Consider the following 17376-nt stretch of genomic DNA (forward strand, 5'->3'; position numbering starts at 1 on the left):
ATTAACATTTCCGTAGACCGCTGGGTCAACTGGGCACACTGCCGTTGTGTGGAAACTTCAAACCGACGTAGACCAGTTTCTTACAATGCACGAGGATTATCCCTAAGACGACCTAGATACCGGCTGAGATCTATAATTGAGACGTCGGACAAAACCATTTAAGGCTATTTATACTCCTCTGACGCCAAGAAAGCTTTAACACCTTCAGTGAAGACAGCCTTAGGAGCAGACGTTTATCCTCGCTAGCTCCATAAGCAGAAGTGCACATGACTGCATCACAGGTGCACTAACTTCAGATTGTAGCTTTCGTGGGGAGAAAAGTTTTCCAGCTGTAAATAACCTCCTTCATATACAGTAGGTATGTAGGTTACAAAAACGCAACAGCATGTGACGATACAGGAGTGGACTCTCATTTAAAAAAAACACACAGCAGTGTAATGAACCGAGTCTAGAACACTATTACATTTGGTTACAGATTTGCACTGGCCGCACCTGAACCCTATTTGAGCCTGTGCAGGTCCGCTGGATTCATCATTCCGAAGCCGGTCTTGGCATTGTGGGAGGAGACAGCGTCTTTATTTTTCGCTGGGGGTGGCTGGCGTAGCATCTTAATGCAACAGTAGAATGGGAGCACTGCTCAATTGGTTCAGCGTAATGCACAAATCTCAGTGAAGGCAAGGGAAAAAAGCAGGGAGACGCAACCCCGGTCCACCATTTTTTTACAGGAGTGATTTATATATAGCTACATAATACTTATGTGTATTTTTTTAATTCAATGGAAGCCGCTGTGCTAAAACCCCAAATGATGGCGGATGTTAATTGCAAGAATAAAGCTGTAAATGCGGAGCTGGAGGTGAAAAAGCTGCAGGAACTGGTACGAAAACTGGAGATGCAAAATGAGCAGCTAAGGACCAGGGCAAACGCCGTAAGTAGTTGTACTGTCAGCCCGCATATCCTGCAGTCTTCCCCGGCCTGTCTGCTCGGGAGCCCTGTGGGAGCTGGGGGAGTCGTCAGCCCGGTATTTACGGGGAGTTACTGTATTCCGAGCCCGGTACCGACGCTCCTGTGTCCGTCAGCAATCGGTTCTTACTGCCCTTCGGAGGAACAGTACTTGTATTTCAACCCGCATTCTCCAGCTGCTGCTGTGGCACAGGACGATTGCAACAACAGCACAGAGCCCACAATTCTGGATGAGGTGGAAGTACTGGACCTCGATGCCGTATTCTGCAGCGATGAGGAGAATGATTACACCTGGTACTGTAGATTTAAATTACTCCCATGTTGGCGCTCGGTTGACGTTTTGTTCGTTACTACTGTTTTTTGGACTGACTGGTCATTGATCTGTTGCACAAGCCCCTTTCAAAAATATCCGTACAACCTCAATGCAGCCCACTGGGTTTGGTATAAATGTAATGAAATATTATTTATAGGCACAAAAGATGCATTTTGTGGTGAAAGCTTATTGGAATTGAGGGAGTTAAACATTTTCTAGGTTTCAAATGTATCATACTATATTTGAATGAACAACATTTGACAACTGCAGAAGGCCTTCAAGGTACACACTTGGTACTATGCGGTGGCGAATTGATTTAGAAAAAGGAAGAATGTTACAATGATCCTTTTTGACTTTTGTATGATGTGACATCTTGATTGGGGCGTTCAGTCATTTTCTAAAACGCTTACGAAATGGGTTTCCCATTTTACTGAAATGCTAAGTATTCATCTTCGTTAAATTCTGTAGTTCTGGTATTTCTGTTTGAGTTTTTTTCCCCCCAACTTTAAAGTTGAAAGGACTATGCTGGTGCCAGACATCCCGTTGCAGTAATGCTTTGTAAGCTGTAGCTGAATGTATCCAGTGTTCTGGAACATTTAGCACAGTTTTTACAGCAGCAGCAGCGCTAGGAATATGTCTTATTGTAAGAGAACTCAGTGGCATCCTAGTCTTAAAGCAATACTTCTGGTTGGTTTCTTTAAAGTTCTCAAGAGTTAGGCCTAGATTGTATTGACTTGCTTGATGTTTATTTTCATTTGATCTCCTGAAATCTGTGTCCTCTGCGTTGTTACATTCCCCATGATTAACTGAAATAATTCATAGAACTGTTACTACTTTGGCTTCTGCAATAATTCTGCTCATCTAGCCTGTTTGATAGTAGCCAAATCGTTCAAGGATGTCATCCAGCTGTTTCATGAGAGAAGCCAGGTTATCCAATTCAACAACATAGCTGGGTAGGTTGTCCCGTACTCCTACCATCTTTTACCAGAGACAGTGCCTTCCATTCTTGGTTTTAAATTCACTTCTGTGTAGTTCCACTGCTGTGTCCTCTAGTTTATATTTCACTGCATTTCTGAACATGCCCTATGCTGACTGTTACAGTCCTTGAAGATTTTGAATACTTTTATCAAGTCCCATAGCGGTCTTCACTGTTCAGGACTGAAAAGGTTTGGCTGTTTTAACTAGCTGATGTAGGACATTCCTTAAAGTTCCAGAAAGCACCTGGTCATTTTGTACTGGTTCCTTTAGAGCAGGTAAGGAAATAGGCCAGGACATGCTGAAGTTTCACCCAGACCTTTGTTTACACTTACTTTGCCTCCACACTTGAGCTTTGTGGAAGCTTTGTTTGCTTAACTGAACATCTTATCCAGGGAAAAACAGATTAAATGAAAACTTACTGTAAATGCAAGCAACTTTCATGCACGTACAAGATAAGTAAAATAACTGCATGAGATGGAAGCACAATGCATGTGCTGCACTAAGAAAAATAGAATTAAAGCTGTATGAAGATGGTGAGGATATCAAACAGTGATTCAGGCAGCCTGATAGTACACCCTTTGAATGACTACATGAAATGACAGCAATTAATTTGAGCAGACATCACCTCAGCCTTACAGCAGTCCATCTTGACTTTCAAGAGGAAACCTTCTTCAGGAGTTATTCCATGAGCTGTTGTTTTAATAATAATAATAATAATAATAATAATAATTGCTTACACTTATATAGCGCTTTTCTGGACACTCCACTCAAAGCGCTTTACAGGTAATGGGGATCCCCTCCACCACCGCCAATGTTCAGCCCCCACCTGGGTGATGCGATGGTAGCCATAGTGCGCCAGAACGCTCACCACACATCAGCTATTAGTGGGGAGGAGACCAGAGTAATGAAGCCAATTCATAGAGGGGGATTATTCGGAGGCCATGATTGGTAAGGGCCAATGGGAAATTTGGCCAGGACACCGGGGGTTACACCCCTACTCTTTTCGAGAAACACCCTGGGATTTTTAATGACCACAGAGAGTCAGGACCCCGGTTTTACATCGCATCTGAAGGATGGCGCCTGTTTACAGTTTAGTGTCCCCGTCACTATACTGAGGCATTAGAACCCACATGGACCGCAGGGTGAGTGCCCCCTGCTGGCCCCACTAACACCTCTTCCAGCAGCAACCTTAGTTTTTCCCAGGAGGTCTCCCATCGTTTTGTTTGTCTTGTGCAATGTCAAGACTTTGAACTGCTTGCTTCTTATATACAATGGTCAATCTAGTGTTTAATATTCTTTCTCAAGACATGTAAAATGTCGAGCTCTCTTCCTGGCTTCCAGGCCTCAGTGTGTTGTCTGTGTTTACTCGGCCTGAGAGAGCTTTTATGGCCATTCTCAACCTTGCCTTTTAATTCGAGTCACAGTCACGGTACACCTCGATCTATTGACATTAACTGTGAATGCTGCACTTTAATCGAATACAGGTTTGGTAAGAGGAATTTCTGTATTGGGCAGTATGGTGGCACAGTGGTTGGCATTGCTGTATCACAGCACAGGGGCCCTGGGTTCAATTCTGGACCTGGGCTGCTATCTGCAAGGAGTAAGTATGCTCTCCTGTGTGCTACACTGTCCGGTAGGTTCATTGACTTCTGGGAAAATTGGCCCTGGGGTGTGTGTGTTGGCTTTTTAATGGTATTTGTTTCTCTAATCAAGCAAAAACTTTTTTTGTGTGTCACAGCACAGACTGGCTAATTATTCCAGGGAGGCAAGATAGGAGAAAAAATGTCAGTCTGGATGGGGAAGTTCTGTTTCTCAGATCTGCGGAACACTGTTCTTGTCTCTTGTATTTTCTGTTACTGCCCTTTTTCTACCACAGCTTTCAAAGAAGATCAGGCTTTTCATTATTAATGTCATAACATGTTGAAAGGTTCTACTATACGCACTGAATATCAATGTGACAGCGGAGTAAGCCAGCTTGCTCCAACTTTTTAGACTGAAGGCTTGTAATATACAGTACAGTGAGTTGCCATCACACCATACTCCTGCTTTTTCGACTGACATCTCTGTCTATACTGTATCTTCAAACAGCGTCTGAAAGCATTCATCAAATTACTCATTCTGGCTAGCAGAATACATGACCTGATACAGGAATACAAAACTAATTTAATTATGTGCAAATGTTTGTGCAAGACAGGCTATACTAGAAACCAAAGTAAAGAGCTAAATGGAGTTTATAATGAAAGTTAGGGAGGGATGACAACCATGCTCAACCAGACTCGGCTGTCGGTTATAAACAAGCACCCCGGACGTCATTTCCTCTCCTAAAACACTGTTTATACTGTATGCTATCCCCTTCTCTCCCTCGCGTACAGTATGTCTTCTTGAAACCCACCTCTGCAGCTGCCCCCTGGTCATTCCTCACTCTGCATGGGGGTCCAAGCCTCCTCATCCTGTGGCCAGGAGGTCAGCCCTCCTGCAGTCCCAGTTTCACAGACCGGTTATTTAATCTTGGTAACAAATTAACTTTATTGATGTTATAGAAAATGTTTACAAATTTCGAATCAAGCACAGAATCGGGAACTTTCTGAAACTACTATAAGTCCCCATATTGTCGCAAACTGGCATTTGAGCTCCCATGAATTGTGACAGGATACGGCCCTTCCTGCTCATTTGTCTCTGTAATGGCTAATGTAATGTGACGTATAAGTGAATAAGTAAAGGTTGTGCAGTAGGCACTTAATCGCAGAATTGTTCCAACTTGATCTATATGCAGAGTTAACGAACAGTTTTTGTTTAAACTGAAAGTAATATTTCTAATGGATTAAAAGAGATGTATTAACAGGCCCGCTTGTTTACAATGTCATAGGGCTGCACACGTCACTGGAAGTTTCCTGCCTTGTTCGGAATTGCATAACATGGCGCTGCGCATTCCTAGAAATGCTATTTTGAAATGGAAATTGGATGCATTGCAAATTACCGGGTACATTTTACTTTTATTGTGGCTTGAAATTCCTTCTTTCTGACCCTGAAATATAAAAATAGCAGTTGCAGTTCCCCCTTAAGACAAATTTTGACTAAACCACTCCATAGTCGTTTCAGTACACGGCTTCTGGGGTGTTATCCGTATGAAAAGTTTTATATTATGTGCCAGTGCAATGTTCTAGCATATGAGGTGCAGAGAAGTCAGTTTATTTATAAACGTTTAGCTTAGATAACTGTAAAGCAGGGATTCCCAAGAAATTTTAAACCTGTATTTCAGAAACTTAATCAGGGCCCCGTGGAACTCTGGTACAGTACGTCAGCAAAGCAGAAACCACATGTGAAAGCTATTTTGATATTGAAATAAGTATAGTCCCTGTGCTGGAAGGATAACAAGAAATTGGCTAAACTCTTTAATGAGCCAATTTGGATCAAAGCCTGCTAGAAGGAAGTTTGCTTCCAGTCAGAGGTTAGATAATATCTAAATGTGTATAAGGTGAACTGTATTTAAGGAACCTCTAAGGGTGTGTTTTTCATAGATTGTGATCTCTGTGTTTGACTTTTGTCTGTGCACTTGAGATGTTGAAAGTTTTCTTATCTTTCTTTTGTAAGAAAAGAAAACAAATGTAAGCCTGATCTTACCAGTCACTGAATTGAAGTGGACTATAGCTAGTTTAGCTACGTTTAAGATACAGCTTCCATTGTCGTCCTCCTCAGCACTTGGTTAAATTGTATTTTGAGACTAGAACAAGTGATACTATAGGTCTGGGAAAGTCATTAGCTGAAATCTTCACCCCCCATGCTGTCTAGCTCAAAATGCCTTTTAAGTTTCCACAAGCAAATTGCAGTATGAAATCAAGGCTTCTGTGAAACAATGAATGTGACTGACCATATTCCTGATTTTTTTTAGCTTCATTTTAAAATAACTTAATTTGACAGGTTCTCCTCTCTCTCTATGGGTTTTAATTTTTTTTTTGCTGATTCATTGTATGAAGGAAAGGAAGGTTGGTGTTATTGGAAAAGGAAAGACTCTGGCAAACATACCGTTGTGAAATTACACTTGCTTTTTTTGCAGTTCCCCTGTACGAAAGCAGCAGTCGAACTCCTAAAGGGAGTAGAAAAGATCTGTTGTGCTGTTCTGTTGTTTTTACTGTGAAACTGCTGCCTAACAATGCAAAGTAAGATTCCCGTAGACCAGTGATGTGCCTGGCTGTATCCTGTGTTGCCTGTTACTGATGGGACTTCAATACAGTATGTTAACTAGGGATTTGTTTAATGTTGAGATAAACAATAGTACATTTTACTGTTTGGTATTTCTAGCCTTCCAGTTTGCAGTTCATGTGTACATTTCACTGTATGTATTTGACTGCAGGTTGTATGTGTCCCCAAAAGCAAAGATTACCCCTACGGACAGAGCCCTCAGCCCGCTGCAGTGGTGCCGACAGGTGCTGGATAACCCTCGGCCCGAAATAGAAGCAGCGAAACGCTCGCTCTGCTTAAGACTTGAACAAGGTAAAGCTCAAGAATGATTCTGCGGGAGGCCTTTTCAAGGAGATGTGAATAGAGTTCCAAGGTCTGGGTCTCATAACCTAAACATGTTGTTTCCATATTAAATGAGTTTTATGTTTCTTTACATCAATGAATAATTGGCGGTACTTCTTTGTAAAAAGGGCCCTGTGCTGCTTTCACATACTGTACTAGTAAGTAATATTTGGAATGGTACAAGCTTTTGTATCTTGGAAACTTTCTGCAAGGTACCAGTTAAATGTGAAAGTGCCATCAATGTAGGGCTTTCTCATTTCAAGGTAAGATTATGCATTTTCTTCTGAATTTCTTTTTGTACCTGCTTGAAGCTAATATCTCTAGACAGGAGCAGTGCATTACTCATGGCTTAGCTGAAATCTTTATTAAGGCTTCTTTAAAACAAAATCCTGTAGAAGTCTGCTTTGATTAAAAAGACAATTTAACAATGTATTGATTTCAGAAGCCACTTTTTAGGATACTGAAATGCACCAGTAACCCCTGCATGACACATACGGTCATCTTGAATGTCATTTCATTTATTTTGTTTAAACTAAGTGCTGAGTAAGTATCTATTACTGTCTGCTGGTTTGCACCTCTTCCATAATTGTGCTTTGATAACTCGAGTGAGATCACACTTGTGTCTGATTATTCTCTTCAGTTACTTATTATAATGTCTGAAATAACTGGAGGAATTGCTTTCAGGAATGAACTGAACAGCCCCAAACCACAAGATGTTTTTTCTTCTGGTGATATTTTTTAGGATTGAGCTGTTCTATTTTTTACTTTACCTATAGGGTACAGCACATGAGCTTTCAAACATTTCTTAAGAAAGAGAAGGCACCTTGTTGTTGGCAAAGATCACATATTGAAATTCATAAGTGGAACACAGACTTTGCTTGGTGTTTTGATATATGTAGTCCTGCCCCTCCATTCCAGAAACTGGTTTATTCAGAGGTCATACTGTAGCTTGTGAGCTGCTGGGTTGTGTACATTTTACATGTGCATCACACTAATTGACTATTACTTCACTTAAAGAAAGGTTTTGGTGTATGGAGAAAGTACCATTGTATTTCCTGCCTGCCTTTTATCCATAATGTAAATGGATTAATATTGTCCATGGAGCTCAATCACTTATTAAATGTAGAGAGAGAGACGGGAAAAGAGCAGATAAACCCACTTCTATGAAGGACAAAACTTGAAACCCCCCACTTAAAATGCAATGCTAGGTCAAGGGAACAAAGAGGGCAGATTAATGTAAACTTTAAAATAGTATTTTGCTCTTCAATACAATCAAAGACGGCCAAAAGGCAATCCCTTGATGACATCTGTGACTTTCATTTCACTGCAGTATAGTAAATAGATTTTTTTTCACTCCTGTTCACCTTTTTAGATCAGAATTCCAAGGTGAATAGGCATTCTTGAAAGGAATGCTTTGTTAGTTCTGTAATGCAGATAAATCCATACTAAATTTCTTGCATAAACAGCATAAGACGTTTAGAGACTAGTGCACAACTCTTTAGCATTATATTTCCCCAAGCTTTTTTGTGAGTCTTCAGATTGTGAGGGCCTAGAAATGAATTGATAATTAACTGGGGGAGGAAATCTGAATTTTGATGCTGCAGTGAGGCCTTATGTATTTGTAACTGAATTCGCCAGATGGCATTGTTTACTAGATTAAGTCCTGTGGTTAGTTAGCACAGAGGTAAAAAGAAAAGCATTTGTATTCTCTGTCGTAAAAGTGTGAATAATTTATATTCCTAGATACAGAAAGTTTTCTTTCTGTAAGTGTGGAACGTGTGTGGAGAGCAGTGGGGTTGGAAGAAAATGATTTTGTGGTTTATTATTAAATACAGCATCAGTAAAGTAGGTAAACTGATTATGGCTGTACGATGCAGTTTGCTCTCTCGGGTCCAGTTGATCTGAACATTGCTGTGATTTCACATTGCATTTTCACACTCCTCAGAAATAAATATAGCACCTCAGGTGGATGTTGTTGGCTAAAAACAATTTAATATCAATTAAATCGGAGTTTACAACTAACCCATTGTTCATTTGTGCCAATAAATTCCCTAAAGCGAGATGTAAACGCCGTTCTCGTTTTGTGCTACTTGCTGGTAGATTGTGTTGTTGGCATGTCAGAGCTATAGGAACAGTAACCAAGGTAACTACACCTAGATGAAAGAATCTTGCATGTGTTGCTAAAGGGCTTATATTTTTGACCTGCATCACGACATCGGTCTATATATTTTTCCTCACAGATGTTAATGGGTATAATGCATATTCCCTACTAGAAACAAAGGAGTTTTCTACATCTCCTTTGTACATAAATGACTTTAAGAAATGTGACGTGAAAAGTTCTCAACGTGAAAACAACCTGCATATTGTTGATTTATATTTTTCAAAATCATGAGCATTTAATATTTTATGTGGTTCTCCCCATCTTCCCAGGGCTTGAAATGTCTGAATTGAGCTGTGTTTCAGCACCGGGCTCTTGCCTCCTGTTAGGTTATGAATACAGCTTTGTGTGCTAGGCCTAGCAAACAGTTGTTTTTGTAGCCAAGCATGAATGCTGGTTTTGTGCTGGCATGGTCAAGCTAAATCTGTGAGTTAGGCAGTATCAGAGTGTGAATTCAGAGTGCCTACCAATTGCAGAGAATAAATGATTCTCACCGCCCTCTACTGAAAATGCTAAGTTTTAAATCATTTTATTTTACAGTTTTTCTAGCATTTGTCACCCACACCAATTTGATTTTAAAAAATGGGTTATGGAGAGTGAAGCCAGTAGAATTAATCTGATATTTTAGTGGTCCGCCCTTACCCTACAGCTCCCTGCTCATACCCTCCCACACCACCCCTCAAACCTCACACTATATCCCAGTCAACAGCTGGAGAAGTGCTTGTTCCAGTGTAAGACCATTTTCATAATTTTATAAAAGGACAGCAAAATATTCCTAACAGCCAGATGTTGTAATGGTCTTTATAGCAAGCCATCAAATAATACAAAAAGAGATGCAGCCCATAGATTGTGCCAGAAAATTGGCTTGTTTGTTAAATCAGAGTCTTCTTTGCCATAAATGTGCAGTGTTTTGCTGGAGGAATGTCCTGCTGCAGTTTCTCAGACTAGTTTGCTGCAGCACAAGTGTTAAAGTTAATTACACACATATTCCCCCCTCATGTAGTGGCTAACCTCCTCCCTTTGTCTTTGTGATTGATCGCAGCCAGCAGATGGAAGAGTCTCTTTTCCAGCCCCGTTTCTCCTGCTTTTCCCTACAGTCCTGTAGCAGGAATCTCTCCCCTTAGCAACGGCTTTCACTCCTCCAGCTCCGTTAAATCCTCCAACAAACAGATACTAACCGAAAGACCAGGTAATGATTCTTTATTAATACAGCTGCTCAACTTATGCATTACATCACTCAAGGCATGGAAAAATTGGTTTAGGTTTTTCATATCCTTTAAATACCTGCGCTGGTTGCAGGATAATCCATTTTAATGTTACATGTCTAATACCTCCAGAATAAAGAATGGTCATGGGGTTTAAGGTCATTTACAACTAGTATCAATGGAGACTTATTTTACAGACTCATGGTTGTAGTGCTGCCTCATGATTAAACCTTTTGTTGTAAAGAGCAAATCAGACTTTCCTTCATTCTTGGATTCTCTTTGTTAAAGTTGATTAAATTGCACAATTCTGTAATACATCCATTAAGAAGCAATCACAGTACATTTTTTTTTTATATTGATGGACTGCCCAGTGCGAGATTACGGTCGTGGAGGTCTAGTGCTTAATGCACATACCGTATGTCACAACTGTGAGGTGCTAATGTGAAAGTGAATGTGTTTTTTCTTTGTGTAGCATCACTGTATTCATCAAGCCACCCCTCGCTTCACCTGGCATTAACTCCCACTGGGAAGGAGTTCCCTGGTGTAGCTGAAAGCTCCCCAGCAGCAGTCTGTCCTGCAGTCCCTCACAGTAAGTGCAGCTCCCGTTTGTCAAATATATCATTGCTAAAGCGGCGAAAACTGAGGTGACCAACACACGTGTGCATTTTTCTAAGTCTTGCTTCCTTACAGTTGGTCAGCGCTGGTTCTTTATTATTGATTTGATCTTCTGATTCCAAATGGAAAATCTACCAAATGCCTCTTTTCAAAGTTATGGAGCAGTGTATCCACCATCGGTCCTTTTAGGGGTAATTAAACTAGCTATATACTGTATGTATGTCCTCGTTAACTACACTTTCTCCTGAAGGAATACTGCAGGGAAAATAGTTCTTGGAGTTCTTCTCTGGTTAAAATATGGGTTTCAATCTATTATTAGTGCTCCCATGACCAAACTGCTTCTTAACTTAAAGCATTAGAAATAAAGGTAGAATGTTTTGCATTTGTATATTTATAGGTGTGTGTGATTATATATAGAATATATATCCGAGGATGTACCAGATTAGAAAAAGTCACCTGATATTGGCTTTTCCTTTCCTCTTGAAGGGTATTCAAGCAGACCCTCTCTTCTCAGCCGCCAGTCTTCCATTGACAGTGAACTGAGCACATCCGAGTTTGAGGATGACTCGATCTCCATGGGGTACAAGCTGCAGGATTTAACTGATGTTCAGATAATGGCTCGGCTTCAGGAAGAAAGTAGGTTGTTACCTCCCCAGTGCTGCCTTACATACACTGAAAAGTGCACAGTAAGGTTGTCTGTGCTTCCTTTTTGTAGAAATTGGAACATCCTTAAGGGTGTGAAATATTCAATTTCTGTGGTTCTTCAGTATTTAATGTACTTTTGGGGTCTGGTTTTGGAAGAGATACTGAATTCTTTAGTTCAAAGTTCCCAAATATCACTTGATTTTTTTTTTTGCCTCCATCTGTTAAAATCAATTGAATATAAATAGAATAGGCAGCAAATTCACATTCCATAATACACCATGAAGATGGTGGTGAAGACCTTGGTGAAAATGAAGTCCTCCTGCTTTTTGAAGCAGTGCATTTGGGCTGTGTCTCATGGCTTTGAAGCAGAAGCAGAAAAGATCATGTACACTGCCGTGCAAAGGTCTTATGAACAATCAAATTACAACCCAGGCTACGTGCATCATGAATTTACTCAAAGCCTTTACTAGTGTATTCAACTATTGCATCAATTTATCTGTCTTGGTATTCAGTTCAGCTTGCCATTTAGCAGTTTTTAATTCACATTGATCAGAATCTGCAAAAACCTGATCACAACAATTCAATGTAAGATATACAATGAAGTGCTTTAGTAGTTTATTGTTATCAAATTGTATTCACTCAGCTGGGTGTTCCTCATCAGTCACATCATTTGTTAACTTCCACACACTTAAAACTAAATGGATGCTTTTTGTTCCCAGGAAATAAAGGTTAATGGCAATGAAAGTGATATTTTTCACTCTGTCTTTAAATGAATTAGTAGAACTATGCGAAATGTTTCACTTTCACAGAGTATAATGAATTACTTACCAACTAAAAATAAACCCGACATATTAATGTCTCTAGAATGTTTTTACAGGGCTCCTTTTGTGTGTAGTACAAAAGGATAAGGATAAGATAATTTCAATAGCCAGTAGTCATAAACTTGCATTTCCATTATTCTTAACGTTGCTTTTTTAACGGCAGATATGGGTAGCGTTTGAAGATGTTATTTTGCCATGTTTAACTAAAAGTTTAATAAATGTGGTTGAATTTGTAAATCATTGACATTCTTGGAGTAACATAAAATACGTTTACCTCCCATCTAAACATCTTTTCTAAAACCTTATTGTGTTTAAATCTTTTTTCATGTTCATTTTTCACCCTTGGTTGTTGTGCGTTTGTTGCCCGTTGACCGCAGGCCTTCGTCAAGATTATGCCTCCACATCGGCATCAGCAACGAGGCGCAGCTCGGGCTTCTCCTTCCATGCCGGGCGGAGGGGCGTGAGCAGCGACGTGGAGTACGAGCGCTACGGCCTGGACGACGACGAGGAGGAGTACGACCGCCTCCCCCCTCCGCAGACCCAGCTCCCTCGCTGCACCCCTCTGCACAGGGGTATCCCCCACTCCCAGACTTTCTCCAGCATCCGGGACTGCCGGCGGAGCCCCAGCGCACAGCACTTGAGCAGCTACGGCTACCCACAGTACTCCTCCCCCACGCTCGCGTACACACCCGAGCCACAGCAGGGTTACAGGGCCAACGCAGGTAACCACGGCAACTGCCTGCTGCGGCCTTCTTCTGGAGGGCTCGTTTGTTGTGCGGTGTGATTCATTTCCTTGGGACACACCTGAGAACAGTAGGGGGAAGATTTGAGTGGTGACCACACTGGCCTGTCTGCTGCCCCTTTCCATTTTATTTCAGCCCGCACTTGTTGATTAATTTAGTTAAGACCAGTAAGACATATTGTCCTCCACACAAATTAATTTAACACTGCAAATAAATATTTTTTTCTAGTTTCCAATTGTGAGTTCTATCCAACTGCACTGGTCACTTTATTTTATTTTTTTCAAATAGTAATGAAGAGTTACAGGTTTTCTTTTCAGATGGTAAACGTTTGCATTTTCTGGAAAGTGACTCTTCTTAGTAAGATGTAATTATAGTAGAAAACATAAAACCTTTCAGCTTTCATTTCTGAATATGTATCAACCACATCTCTGATTAGAGGAAAAAACCTTTTTTTTCTTGATTTGACTGTCAGAATAGAAACTGTCCTATTTTTGGTTTGAAACATTTTAAATATAATTTCCCTGGTGATATCTTCTTTAAATTGGGAGCAAATTAGTGGACAGGGAAGTATAATATTTCTGAATGAACTCTCATTAAGAAATCTTCACAATTGTAATTTAGATAGGTGAACTACAAGAAGATATGTCTTCCTTTCTACATTTGAACCTGGTTCTCTTGTAAAGCAGAGAATTCAACAGTGTTTAAAAATACCTTTTTGTATTTTTTTTTTGTTTATATGTTTGTTTGTTTTCTTCAATATTCTCTAAAATTGGAAAATTCTTAGGATCTCCTGTTTGGAATCAAGCAGAATATGAGAGTAAGTTGGAGAGCTTTTCCTTTGACTTGTTTGACTCTGGTGGAGTGCATGAGGTGGTTTCACTTAATGTGATGTGCTTTACTCTATCACTGTATGTTTTCAATAACACGAAAAGTAAAACAAAATACACAGTGGGGTAGTTTGGAAATTGATGCATTTTGTACATGGGGAAAGAAAAATGAATTAGCTTGTCTGTAGGATTAAATCATCCTAGATAGACTTCAAGCACCATCTTGCTTCAAGTGTCATAAGAGTAGATGCTCTCATTGTTTGAGAACACTCATACATCTGGATAATTTAGAAGGTTCTAATATGTTTGCACCTCATTCCTCATATGTAGTGACCCTTTCTTAATGGAAACAATGTGAACTCATGACTACATGTAAGCTAGGGATCTAAACACTTTTTTTAAAGAGGTCTGTGATCAAGATGGGAAGTATATATGTTTTTAAGAGAGACATTTTTGTATTCACTGGATGTTAAAAAATCTAAAATGATTGACAAAACCCCAAGTATCGTTATCATGTGGAAGAAATTTAGTTTTAGGACTGAAAAGGTGAATCTTGCCTAAAGGGGATTTGACAATACGTTAGGTTTTTTTTTGGTTCTGAAAGGTTTAAAAATAACAGCCTTTGCACTGTAGTTACCATTATTTCTAATTTATAATGGTCAGAGATGGTCTCTTTATTAAAATCTGCAAAATGTAATTTGTCCAATAGATCTGTGAAATAAGTGATACAGAGCCTTATATGGGGCAATTTGTCTGACTGCTTCATTACAAATTATTTTTTGGAAAGGTGTGATTTGCAGCTAAAAAAAATACCACAGCTTTTATGATGAAATGGGATGAACAGCAAGGTTTTGTTCTGATTCATCATATTTCATGTCTGATAAAAAGGACTCCCCTGCCCTTTAAGAACTAGTTCATATGTTTGTTAGCCTGTGTCCTGTAAAAGGGAGAGAAAGGACGTTATACTGCATTATTCACCCAGATGCTCAGCAGCAGCATTCAAATGTAAAGTGAGATAAAAAAGGACAGATGATAACCTTTAGGAATTCTTTTGTTCGTGTTTTAGAAAAAGCCTTATTTTCAATATAAGGTGTATATATCTAATATAAAAACCAGTTAGGCATGTTTGTAGGGTCGTTTTTCCGAATGAAATGCAGCTGATGAGAGGTTTGCACAACTGAGGGAGACTTTGACAGAGAAAAATCTGTAGGTTTGGTTTTTCAGTATAAATAGGGAATAGCTCACTGTATATCTTACATGCATTTCAGGAACTCCTATTGCAGAATCGTTTAAAAGTACATTTCTATGCCTTTTCTGGTCCATAACGGATAACCGGTTTTGCCTTGGTCTGCACCAGTTCAGATGCAGTTGTCAAGCCTGAGAGGATGTGTTCTCTTTCTCCGGTAGACAAGCTGAGGCGCAGCATGCCCAACTTGGCCAGGGTGCCCAGCACGACCAACCAAACCAGCTCTCCCTCCACCGTGAGGAACAGCCAGAGCTTCGACTCCTCCAATGGGCTGTCCAGGCTGCAGTCCTCAAGTAAGTGTGCTTGGAGAGCTCCAGGCGTCTTTTCACTGGCCAGTGGGGCTCAGCGCTGTACTGGGAGTGTTCTCTGTTACCCCTTTCTTATTATCTGGCGAGAGTTTGTAATTCGCGGTTGTTGTTGTTTTTTTTTTCCCCAGTTCCGTCGCCGGGCCAGCTGCAGCACCGCGTGCACAGCGTGGGGAATTTCCACTCAGCTGTCAGGCAGCCTCTTAAAGCCACGGCCTACGTCAGCCCCACGGTCCAGGGCCCTGTGGGAATCCCGAGCTCTGTCAGTCTGCACTCGGTCTCCAGCAGCGGGATACCTCTCCCCAACAAGCCTGGGACTCCTGGCTCCCAGGGGCGCAGCGCCCTGCCCAGACCCGCCTCCGTCATTGGGGGCAGCGGCATACCGAGGAGCAAGATCGCACAGCCAGGTCGAAGGTCAGACCCCCAGCATTCCACAGGCTGGCTACTGTGAACTGTAAAGCACTTCAGTCTTGCTGCACAAAGCTCACTTGGCACTTTTTATTGATGAATTTGAATAAATTCTCGTTTGTTTTGTGTGCTTTTACAGTCTACTCCAGCCTCCGAAGACCTTATCGGCACTTAGCACTCTACAAGATGGCAGCTGGCGAGATGGCTGCTACTGATACGAGGGATATATAGCGATGGAGCACTTGGAATATCTGGTTGTGTTCAGAGCCCAGCTGGCTGGGCTGTTCTGCTGTGTCACCAAGTGTTCCTGAAGTTGAGTCGTGGACTTGCACAGGAAACTCCTAAGGTCTAGTTTTATTATGAAGTGAGCTGAAATGCTGATGTAACTGTTGAACTGAGGTACACGTACTGTATGCATTGCAATAATGCTACTTTTACGGTTGCAATATTCCGGCATTTTTAAAGCAAAGCATTCTAGCCAAAAACTCAACTTACAGCATAATGGCTTGTTTCTGCATACAACTGATGATAATATAGTTATTTTGTCATTTTGGAACTTTTTCAGAAATGCTGATCAATGAATGTCTACTAATATGGAGTTTTTTAAGAACTAATGTGGTATGTAATATCTTTGTAATGTGGTGCCTATTGTATAGTGCTGAACATTTGTGTTTTGTTTGCTGTTCCTGCTATAATTTTCAGTTAGTTTCACTGTCATCTTTAAGTCACTTTTATCATTTCAGAGCACCAGATAAAACCACATGTCACGTAGCATTTTGAACACAGATGTTTAGTTTGGAAACATCACAGATTTGGCAATAGTTCTGTTTGATATGTTTAAATGTATTTTTTAAGTCTTAAATCTTCATTTTACCTTTTGTTTGTATTTGTCTTCAAGGTAGAACCTTAGAGTTCTACAGGCAGTGACTTCTTAATCTAAAATGTGACTTTTTATAATGAAAAGCGCTTTAATGTTTATTAACTATTGTATTGGAATGAGCAGATTTTAAAACAAAAATAAAAACTTTTCAAGATATTGTTGTCTGTTATTTCTGTTCATTTACAGGATGAGCTCATATTTGATATTTCTGTTACAATGGTGACACGCAGTGATCACAAATACCCGAGTCATTTTTCTCACATTATTATAATCTCTTGCATCACACTCCCCTAAGGAAGAAAAATGTCCCTTAAGCTCATAAAATGCCTTTCCTTTTTACCCTAACACACTGAAAAGGAGTGACAGGCTTCTGGACAAACTTGGATTACAAACTTGGACACGCTGGCCTTAGGATTGCATTGGATCCATTTGTGAATGATGGGGCTTTCCTTTTCCAGAATCCTTGTGGTATGATTACGCTCTTTAATCTAGTCCTGAACCTAATGCCAACATTTTAAAATACAGATTGTGGCAAGAAAAGCAGTATACTGGTTTTGTACAAAAATAAAACATGAATGCACTTGGATTTCTATCTTATAACAGCAGGCCTAATTCCTAACGGCTGCAGGTAGTAACTTCTTATATTTTAATGATTATGTGTGTGAGTGGGCCGTGTCTAACAGTCTTACTGGATGTAGATCTGGGCGCCGATAGCCTGGGAGAACACTGGGAGGGCTGATGGGACACGGGG

General features: G+C 40.4%; 1 protein-coding gene across 3 annotated transcripts; it reads left to right on the top strand.

Moving 5' to 3' along the window:
• Positions 1–128: 128 nt before the first annotated feature.
• Positions 129–16781, top strand: slain1a (SLAIN family member 1a). 3 transcript variants are annotated; one of them, XM_088602297.1, is made up of 10 exons: positions 131–1254; positions 6603–6742; positions 9973–10119; positions 10608–10724; positions 11237–11386; positions 12594–12938; positions 13744–13776; positions 15194–15325; positions 15469–15751; positions 15885–16781. In XM_088602297.1, exons 1-10 carry the CDS (start codon positions 776–778, stop codon positions 15958–15960), a joined length of 1902 nt encoding a protein of 633 aa, XP_088458423.1. In that variant the 5' UTR covers positions 131–775; the 3' UTR covers positions 15961–16781. The 3 variants fall into 3 exon arrangements, with proteins under 3 accessions (XP_088458428.1, XP_088458423.1, XP_088458426.1); XM_088602302.1 differs by lacking the exon at positions 9973–10119 and having other exon boundaries at positions 129–1254; XM_088602300.1 differs by lacking the exon at positions 13744–13776.
• Positions 16782–17376: the final 595 nt, after the last annotated feature.

Source organism: Lepisosteus platostomus, chromosome 2, assembly GCF_059453375.1.
Source record: "Lepisosteus platostomus isolate fLepPlt1 chromosome 2, fLepPlt1.hap1, whole genome shotgun sequence".
Taxonomy (NCBI): domain Eukaryota; kingdom Metazoa; phylum Chordata; class Actinopteri; order Semionotiformes; family Lepisosteidae; genus Lepisosteus; species Lepisosteus platostomus.

Coding starts and splice junctions, on each gene's coding strand:
- slain1a (XM_088602297.1), top strand. CDS start 776: ATGGAAGCCGCTGTGCTAAAACCCCAAATGATGGCGGATGTTAATTGC. Junction 6,743..9,972: donor CTGCTTAAGACTTGAACAAG/GTAAAGCTCAAG, acceptor GATTGATCGCAG/CCAGCAGATGGAAGAGTCTC. Junction 15,752..15,884: donor ATCGCACAGCCAGGTCGAAG/GTCAGACCCCCA, acceptor GTGCTTTTACAG/TCTACTCCAGCCTCCGAAGA.